We start from the raw sequence: 11,067 nt of genomic DNA on the forward strand, positions 1-11,067 counted from the left end.
TAGTGAAGTTCTCTCCTGACTTTGAAAGGTAAATTACAGTTAAAATTTGCTACAGCAAGCAGTTTCTAAGGGATATCTTTTTGTAATTTGATTGTCCAAATGTTATTGGAAATTGTTTCCAATATTTCCATATCTTTTTGTATTATAAATTTATTGACCTACATTTGTAAGTGGGTCGCATTAATTCAGATTATTAAAATTATTCAGATAAAGTGGTTGCAAATTAGCTATAATAAAGCCGTGCTTGTACTCGTGAGTTGGAATGGGGTACAAGTAAAATACAGGCATTGGCTTATGCAGTTATCTCTAGCATGTGAGAGATACGGGGGGCAATCGAAGCTATAGTACTAGAAGGCTGTTGTTGTTAAATACCATTAATATTCTAAAGGATGAAAATAACAGACTCAGCCCACACAAATTCTAATTCAGGATATGATGGCAAAGTCAGACAAGCAGCATTCAAAAAGATCCTCAGTTCCTGGAATTAGATACCAGATTATATGAAAACTCAACGTAAGAACCTGACAGTGAGAAATAGAATGAGAAAGAAGCCAAATTGCCAAGTATCCCTACAAAAGTCAGCACTCTAATAGGGAAGGAGTTAGACACTGAGAATTGAGATTTAAAAGATCAATCTGGTTATGTTTGAGATAGTCTAGTTCCCCTAAAGCTACTGAGCCTGCAGAAGTGGCCCTCTCCCCACTGCTGGAAGAGAGGAGCCTTCCTTTGCCTAGAGAATGTAAAGAGGACTCACTGAGTCAGATTTTTCATAAGAAAAAAAAAAGTGTTTTTTTCTCAAGGTCTAGCTCACCTCCCTTCATGGCCTTTAGATTTAATAACCAGAGGCAATGCTCGGAATGGTATGGCCTGATGACTAAGGAGAACGGGCCCTATTAGTCACCAGAATTATTATAGGGATTGACTGATAAGTACCAGTCAGAAGTGGGAAAGCTTGTGGGGTTATACATTTTGAGGGTAATGTGCTTAGGATGGAAGAAACATAAAGCTGGATAAGGAAGAATTTACTGATGAGGAAGAACTCCAGTGACTCAGAAATTACCTTGTAGGCAAGGTACCAGGAGCTGATTCTAATGCACTATTGGGATGTCCCCTTGAATCCCTGGAAAAACCAGCAGCCTACAGTAGGCGGGTAGAGCTACCATTATTGCCATGGTTGAATGTTGAAGGAGAGGTCTAAATGCTTACAGACATAGGGATATTTGAAAGGACTTATGATGTAAGACTAGAGAAGGTAACAGGTGACTATGTTCCTTCCACTAAAGCAATATAGGAAAGGACTATGGCAGGGACTTCAGCTTGGTGAGAAGCTCAGTGATATGAGTTGTCGTTATGAATCTAGGCTTCCCAAAGTCAATGGGGATTATAAAGTTCTAGAACACGTGAATCTAGAAATGAATGCCACCACCAAAGACATAAAGGATGCAGTGGCGGTAGTAACTATTATCTGTTTCATTCAGCAGTGTCGTTTCTCCAGAAACCAGATGTCTCTTAGAGAATGACTGTGAACTGCTTCAAGTTCAACCAAGTACTAGCCCTACAGCAGTGCCATGTACATGGGATCATTTATAAGGCCTCCGGTACATGACGTGCAGTGGATGGTTTGGGGAATGTGTTATTTTCTATTCTGATTAGAAAAGAGCATCAGAAACCATTTACATTAATGTGAGATGAACAACAATATTCATTTACAATATTTCCTCAAGGCTTTATTAACTCTCCTGCCCTCCTTAATATATTCTACAGATATCTGGGCCCCTAGGATAGCTGGCCCCCATCCATTACTCTGAGTGTAGCATCCACTACACTGATAACATCATACTGATAGAGCAGGTTACACAGGCAGTTGCTAGAACATTAGAGGTGTTATGCCAGAGGGTGAGAGATAAACCCTAATAAGATTCAAGATCTTGACCCTTTCGGTAAGTTTTCACAGGTCCTGTGAGTGTGGGCATGCTAGAACACGCCCGCCCCCCCCACCACAGACACACACACACACAAGGTACAATTCATGGAGAAAGAATCAGAATGTCCTAATAGGCTGCTTTGGGTTTTGGAAGAATATTTCTCCAGCCCATATACCCAATGACATGGAAGGCTGCCAGCACTTATGGATGCAGAGCAGGGAGGGCTCTACAGCAGGTCCCAGACGAAGTACAAGCAGTCCTGCCACTAGGCCACGTGATGCAACAGACTCTATGATGCAAGTTGTAGTAGCAGGAAAACAAGCAGTATGGAGCTTCTTGCAAGCCTCCGTGAGAGAATGATGCAGGTGCTGGGTTACAGGAGCAATTCTATGCCATCTGAAGTAAAGAATGTCCTGGCTTTTGAGAAAAATCTTTTCTACCTCCAATACCACTCTTAATGAAGTAATCTAAGTCAGGATGTTGTTGATTATCCTTCATATTTCTCCCTATGCTCATTTACATGTGCATTTACATGCATATTTCATTCATTCCATAGATTTTCCTTTTTTCTTAAATATTAGTACTGCACATTGATCTTCAACTTGGTCTTTTTTCACCAACAGTGACAGTATACAATAGTTCTCTCCAGGTCAGTCCATGATTACTTAATTCAGTGTTTTTATTTACTGCAAAACATTTCACAGAAAAAAAAAAGTACTTTTCTTCGAATGATAGATCTTCAAGTCATTTCTGTTCTTTTTCTTTGCCACTACACATTATGCTGAAATATGTGTTATCTTCTGCATTGGCATTTATATTTCTGTAGTCTAGATTTCTAAAGGAGGGATTTTTAGGTCAAATACCACATACATTTTAAATAGAAACTACCAAGTTATTTTGTAGAAATGGGGTGATTCATCCTATCATCAGGAAAAATAACAGTGTGCATCATCAAACAGGAACTTCGCCATCATTGAAAACTTTTAACGTTTTATCTGCTGTGAAAGGCACTGCATTGCATTTCCATTTAATTTCATTTACTTGACCAATAATGATGCTGAACATTTTTCCATACATTTTCTGGCAATTTGCATTCCCGTTTCTGCGAACTGCCAATTCATTTGTCCATTTATTCACTGTTTTTATTTTTATTGTAAATTTTGGAATATTCTTTGAATAGGGAATAAGGAATATTATCATATTGTTTGGCACATCTGAACAAATTTTTCTCTCATTTTATTGCTTGTCTTTTAATACTGTTCTTGGTGCTTTGATTTTTCCATAATAACTTTTAGTTTTATAGTTTTAATTAAATAGTATTCATGTACCCATGATTGTACATTTACCCAAGTTTTCTTTCAGTATATTTGCACATTTATATTCTCAATTCATCTTAATATTTTGAAACCACATGATGTCACAGTGAACAAGACTAAGGCAGGAAAATATTTAAGAACTACTCCTTTTTTTTTCAAATAACCTAGCAGAGCCAGGACTTACCTGCAGTTTCTGATTTCCACTCCAATATTCGGTGCATTCTGTACCAACATCTGTGGTGCAGCACACATAGAATTCTATTCTAACTACCTATTAGAAATTTTTTTCTTTCAAACTTCCTCTTGAATGCATCTTTCACCTCCTTGTTTCTCAAGCTGTAGATAGGAGGGTTCAGCATGGGGATGACCACAGTATAAAATAGAGAAATCACTTTATTGATATCTAAGAAGGAACCTGAGTCAGGCACAACATAGATATAGAAAAGAGTCCCATACAGGATGGAGACAGCTGCCAGGTGAGAAGAACAAGTGGAGAAAGCCTTCCTCCTCCCATCAGCAGTCTGGATCTTCATGATGGCCACCAGGATGCACACATAGGAGATGGTAATGATTAGGCCACTGAGGACTCCTATAGGAACTGTGTGAGTCATTGTACTTATAAGAGCCATGGCATAGGGCCCTGCCACCAGCTGCACACAGACCTTCTGGGACATAATGAGGGTATACAACAAAGGCTTACAGATGGCCATGTACCGTCCACAGAAAGGTAAGCAAAAAGTGAGAACTGTATGGGTCATTGTACTTATAAGAGCCATAGCATAGGGCCCTGCCACCAGCTGCACACAGACCCTCTGGGACATAATGAGGGTATACAACAAAGGCTTACAGATGGCCATGTACCGGTCATAGGCCATGGAAGCCAGGAGGAAGCATTCAGTTGCCACAAAAAGACCAAAAAACCACATCTGTGCAGCACAACCCATGAAAGAGATGCCTTTTTTCTCTGCAAAGATATCACACAGTGTCTTGGGGGCAATGGAGGAAGAGGAACAAATATCTACAAAGGACAAGTGGCTGAGGAAAAAGTACATGGGTGTGTGGAGCCTGGGATCGATCCATATGAGAGTGATCATCCCCAAGTTACCCCCCAGTGTGACCAGATAGATGAAGAGAAGCATGACAAAAAGGCCAACCTGCTGATGGAGACGATCTGTGAGGCCCACGAAAAGAAATCCAGTCACTGCAGTCTGATTCTTGTCTGCCATTGGTCATTTACAATCTGCTATAAAAAAGAAAAGCATTTTCATTATAAAAAATATATCATTCACAGTCACAAATAATATTTTAACCTAATGACATATTAGCTAATCAGATCTATAACATACAATTATTGAAACGTTGTTGAACTGGAAGACAATAATAATTCTAGAAACTAGGTCTGGACAGTGGTGCAAAAATCTTGCACATTCTTGGGCTATTTACCCTTGATCTCTTTGGATTTCATACTCTCTCTCATAAAAAGAGTCCAACTATCTAAAACTCCTTCAAGTTATAAAATTATATTTTAGATGAGAATTATTCTTTATGATTCTAGATGGAATAGTAAAATCCACTCAAGAATACCCTCACTGGGAGTACTGTAAGAGCCAAAGAACTATTCAGATCCTAACATCAGCCATTGGGAAAGACTAAGCAGGGAAATTTTTGTTCTTACTGAATATTCAGTGCCATTCTAACATTATCAACACACAATTTACAGAGGTGTGCATCAATCTATTTCCTACTACTATTTATAAAAGGATGTGGAGATGATAACACACAAATGACAAAAGGGTTATTCATATAAGGGACTGTGATGTGTGAAGAAATTAAGAGGTTCCACCTTTGAGATCAAATGATAAATGTTGGACAGCAGGTTGTCATGGAAACTGCATAGAAAATAAAGCATCTGTTGCACCAAAATAATGTAAAATTATTTTATGTGATTTCTCATATTTCTATAAACGTCTTTTAAGGCACTTATCCTGAAATCTGGCAGGCAATGTCAATTATAATAATGAAATATGTAAAATATCAAATGCATAATATTTTATGCAGGGAACATTCTCAAGAAAGTATTATTTTCTGACTAATTAGTCAAAGAGAAAACTGTCGAAAAATTATAGAAAAAGAACACTATGTAGGATAATTTATATGAAAAAAAATCTGATTTTAAGTAACATTTATTATCACTTTAATTAATGTCCTCTTTGGATAAAATGGAACAATAGAGTACTCTTGAATTATACAATAATTACATGTGGAGCTTGACATAGTGATGCTATCTATTCTATTTATGATTATTTCATTATTATCATGATCATTTGCTTCGTGCTATGTGGAGTATATTTTCAGCAGTCACAAAGACAATTCCCGGTTTATATTAGGAGCATCACCTATTGCATGAATTTTTTGTTTATGCCCATCCAGCACGTGTGAGGATAGGGGGGTGTACAGACTGCTTCTGGTTTCTTTCTTTCTCTTCCTCCCTTTCTTTTTTTCTTTCCATCTTCTTTTCTTCTTTCCATCCCTCATTCCGTCCTTTCTTCCTTTCTGATTTATATATTTATTTATTTGAATATAAGTCATTTTGAATCTTCTTTAAAACAAAGAGGAGGATCTCTCTAGCCCTTTCATACCTAACATTCTGTGACCTCACAGACATTGCCGTATCTCTATATTATAAAGAAATAAACAGGAAGTTCAGTTCAGAAAAAGTCACACAAACCAGCTCTTTAGTCTCATGAGGTTGTGAACAAAATACCAAGATCTGCTCTCTTTAGAGAGCCTGGCGTGGGAAGGTTATATTCCTAGAATTCACCGCATGTTTCTCCACCATACTTCAAAAATATCACATTATCCAAAAACAGTGTACTCACTTCTTTTTTTTTAAGTTAAATGTATTGGGTTGACATTGTTTAGTAAAATTACAAAATGTTTCAAGTGTATATTTTTATGCCGCATCATCAGTATATTGCATGTGTGCCCACCAGCCAAAGTCAAATCACCTTCCATCACCATGTATTTGACCCCCTTTACTACCACCTGACTCCTCTTCCCTCTGGTAACCACCAGACTATTGTCTGTGTCTATGTGTTTCAGTTTTATATCCCACATATGTACTCACTTCTTTAAGGATATCCTTTACGTATCTTCATTAACTGCTTTAAATTTTCTGGAAGTAAGAGTGGAACAGTCAACTCCCCTCATGGCAGTAGCCTTTGAGAGCATGACTTTCTAGGCACTTGGTGAAGGAGGCAAAGGCCCCATCTTAAAGGGGCTGGGAGTTAAGAGAACTGCACATTCATTCACCAACTTCCCAGAATAAGGGACATTTTCTTAGGAGTTTTCAATAATTTAGAGCCAGGTCCCCAAAGAACAAAAACCTCAAGAGTTTACACCTGAAGGGACAAAATTAAAATGATCTCAGTGGCATTTGGACCAAGTATTATTTCTAAACTGTATTTTTTCTTAAAGAGAATTGTTTAAAAACAACAACAATGTAGGGTTTCTTTTACCCTTTGGGATCCTTCTTTGCCAAAAGGGAGCCCTCTTTTCTATCAGTGGGGAATGACTCTTTGAGCAGCCAGAACGAGCTGGGATGAAGTAATTTACTGCCTGGATTCTGGAGCTACATTTCCTTGGTGTAAAATCTCAACCCATAGTTTGCTAATTGTGTCACTTTGAGCAAGCTTCTACAGCTCTCTGTGCCTCATTCTCTTAACCTCTAAAATAAAGAAAGCAGTGGTTTCTAGCTCGCAGAGATGTTGGGAGGGTTTAATGAAATAATAGATTTAAAGTACTTACAACAAAATATCCAGCACAGAATCAGTGCTCATTGGTGTAATTTATTATTGTTAAAGATCTATAGGGTAGCTGGGGAGATATCTAGACATAAAAATAAGACAGCAGCCCAAAGTAGCATTTGCTTATTTCTAGGCAAACATAATAACCAGTCACTGGACTCCAAAACTGGAATAGCTGAGAAAATTTTCAAAGAAAGAATTGGTCTGGAAAAACAAAATTTAGATAACTAAAGGTAAGAGGAAAGGCATTTCAAGCAATGCTAATGAGATGAACAGAAGCAAGAGGCTGAAAAGAGAAGCTAGGAAGTTGTTTGGGATGGAAGGATCACACAAGAGAAAAGAAGGTGTATAGTCTGATGGCATAGGTTGAACTATCTCATCACTCCCTTCTTAAGAACCTGATTGCTTATTCCATCCAGGAGAGCAGATATCTCATCTATCAACTTCCATAATATTTCAGAGGACCTCATTTTTAACTCCCATTAAGTATCCACCTTAGAAGATTGTCAATAATTGGTGTTGTATTAGTATTTGTTTAATTAATGGAAGGTAACCCTCAAATGTATAATTGATATGGTTCATAATTTAGCAATTAGAATCATGTTATATACAAGGGGAAAGTATTTCTATGTGTTACTCTTTTTAAAAAGCAATAAGAAAAACATTTTTTTAAAAAAGAAATGACATTTTTTTAAAGCTAAAAAGAAAAGGTAATGTGGAAAATAACAGAAAAAAGTACCCTAGTCACAGATAATTACAGAAAAATCTTTTTATTACATTTTTTTAAATAAAAGCATCCATTCTGTGGAATAGCAAGGTTGGGGGTGGGGGGAGTAACAAAAGCATATCAGGTGATGGGAAGTAAGCTGGCTGAACCCAGGACAGAAAATGAGAATTGTTAGTCACATGACACAAAACAAAAACAAGAGCATAGGCACTACTTAAAATAACCATGGACATTAAAGAAATCTTTGAGAAAAATTTAAAAATAAACTACAATTTCAAAATGTTCAGAGAGGACATGATAAATAAGGCAGAAAGGAAGATCAAACATACAAATAACTGGCATATTTAAAGAAGAAAGATGGTAACATGTACATTTTTTCAAATTATAACAAGATGTTTACCTATGTAATAAAAGTAAACAGTATTTCTTAAGAAAAATAAGTAACTCATAGCTTATTCTAGTAAAGTGAATACCTCTTCTTAATTGAAGAGGAAAAAATTCAAACTGTTCTCAGAATTCTTCACAATGTTAATCCATACTACTTTGATTACAGTGAATGCTCAGATAGAACCAAGATCAGAAAACTGTAAGGATTATAGGAAATGGTGATATTACAATAGTGTTATAATCAATAATGATACAACTAATATAGTAATATAATCAACACAAGTAAAATGAAATAAGAGGAAAATTTATAGGTACTATTTGTCTGCTAATCTCCTCCTTTCACTGTAGAGAGTAAGTACTATATAAATGTAACCCAGTTTTTTATATATAAATGTATCTTAAGATTTAGGAAATTTTCCCATTAGGAGCATTAAAGATAATAATATAATCTACCAAGATCAGGCTATGGAAGAAGAATAAGAATAAATATCCTAATGGTTAACTCTTTTATACTGATACTAGAGGCCTGGTGCACGAATTCATGCACTGGTGGGGTCCCTCAGCCTGGCCAGCGGGGATCAGGCCAAAACTAGCTCTCTGACATCCCCCAAGAGGTCCCAGATTGCAAGAGGGTGGTTCTTGGGTGATGCAACCGGAATCAGGCTCCCTTCTCTCTAGTGCAGGTGCGTCACCGAACACAGCTGCCAAGTCGCTGCAGCTTGGCAGCTCCTGCGTTGAGCGTCTGCCCCCTGGTGGTCAGTGTACGTCATAGCTACTGGCCAGTCGGCCAATCACCGGTTAATTAGGCTATATAGATAGTTCTAAGGCAGTGGTTCTCAACCTTCCTAATACCGCGACCCTTTAATACAGTTCCTCATGTTGTGGTGACCCCCAATTTCATTTTTACAAATTGAACATAATTAAAGCATAGTGATTAATCACAAAAACAATATGTAATTATATATGTGTTTTCCGATGGTCTTAGGCAACCCTTGTGAAAGGGTCGTTCGACCCTCAAAGGGGTCGCGACCCACAGGTTGAGAACCGCTGTTCTAAGGTAATAATTTAAAAAATAGAAGTTTATTATATATAATTCTAAAGATTAACATCAAAAAAGATAAAAATGAATTATAAAAATTTTAAATTATCAGAAGAAATTCACCTACTTTACATATGCCCAAAACATTTTTTAAAATCACACCATGAAATAAAATATTTTTAAGACAAACATTAAAAGTAGAAAGCTTTAAATAATAGAATGGCACAGCTAAGACCAAATTTATTCATTGTTGCAAAAAATTAGAAATATTCTTTTTTCAATAAGGAACATGTTAAATAAACATTTTTCTAAATGAGTTAGAGCAGTGTGTGTTGACATCACACAATATCCTATAAAATATTTGACTTAAAAAAAAATAAGAACAGAGATGCATACAGGTGAGCTTTCATTTATGTTATATGTGTGTACATGTACATTTGTGTATACTTTTATCCCCAGAGAAAAGGCTCTTGATACTAAATCTCTTCCTAAGAAGCTATTTGGAGTGGATGTAAAACTTACATTTCTTTGTATTTCCTCCTATGCAATTTAGATTTTGTCCTCTGTGCAAACATACTTTATATGTGAAAAAGAACAAACACTAAAAATCATGTTGGAAGAAATTTCTAATCAGATGAGAAGATGTTCATATATTCATTAATATTAAAACAAAATATGAAATAATATGTACAGCATGCATGATCTGACTAAGGAATTACATCCCCATCAACTATTTTACACATCCTCACCGCTAGACTGTATATTTTTTACTTCCTTCTTATAGTTTTGCCAAAAAGAAATGTAACAGGCAAGCCACTGGCCATAAAGCAAGAAATGGACTTCTTTAGAAAATGCACATTTATTTCAACAGGAGTAATCCAGGTGTTGGGGGAGATGGTCCCAGCAGGCAGTGGCTTCTGGATGTTGACGTCCCACCTTACACCACCACCTTGCATTCATTGCTGTGTCACCTCCTTGGTGCCTAGTATCTCATCCCTGGCATGCAGCCAAGAACTGGAGTTATAAAGCTGGTATTGCTGATGTGATAAATGAAACCATAAGGCCATATCTTAATATCCCAAGTTGTTTATTTGAGTCATATTTGTAGTTTCTCCTGAACTCGGAACTACTTTAGTAATTAAGGTAAGCTTTTGCCACTTACTCCTAGGGCATCCCTGCATAATCATGAGATTGCTTCTCAAACTACTGGACAGCAAAAAGGATCGTGGCTAAATTTCAGGCAGGCCAGAACGTGTGCACACCCTGCTTCCCTTTGTTACGTTGGTCAGAGTGCAAGCTCTGCTGCTCCTTCACTGCAGCCACCTGCAAGGATCTGACCATTTCTCTTCCCACTACTTCTCCAAGAAATGCCAAAAACGGGGTTACACTCCCCAGGAGCAATTTTCAATCAAAGACAAATTCAAAGAAATGGGGAAATGAGGCAAAAGTGGAGAAAGAACAGATGAAATAAAAAGCAAGAAGGAAGATCTGAGCCCAAGCATGTCAATAATCACTCTAAATGTAAATGTGCTATATACTAATTTAAAAGTAAAATTTTATTATTGTTTAAAAACCCCGCCACAAGATTTCTGTCACAAGATGATCGCCAGAAGATGACCATCACAAGATGGCAAGCAGGAGAGGGAAGTTGTGGGAGATCAGGCCAGCAGGGAAGGGCAGTATTGTTTAAAAACCAAGATCAGTAATACGCCTCTAAGAGAAACCCACTTTAAATATGAAGACACAAACTGGTTAACATTAAATGGCTGGAGAATGATAAGCCTTGTTAATATAAACCTAAAGAGAGCTGGTGCAGCTGTATTAGACAAAGTATATGTTAAAGCAGAGAAAATGACTAGGGATAAAA

The 11,067-nt window shown here is 37.0% G+C and overlaps 1 protein-coding gene across 1 annotated transcript; it reads right to left on the reverse strand.

Annotated features, from left to right (window-relative positions):
* Nucleotides 1-3,504: 3,504 nt before the first annotated feature.
* On the reverse strand, nt 3,505-4,467 carry LOC102761273 (olfactory receptor 5G3). The gene has a single exon (XM_006756317.1). The coding sequence runs from the start codon at nt 4,465-4,467 to the stop codon at nt 3,505-3,507; it is 963 nt and encodes a 320-aa protein (XP_006756380.1).
* Nucleotides 4,468-11,067: the final 6,600 nt, after the last annotated feature.

The sequence above is a fragment of the Myotis davidii genome, unplaced genomic scaffold (genome assembly GCF_000327345.1).
Source record: "Myotis davidii unplaced genomic scaffold, ASM32734v1 scaffold874, whole genome shotgun sequence".
NCBI lineage: Eukaryota > Metazoa > Chordata > Mammalia > Chiroptera > Vespertilionidae > Myotis > Myotis davidii.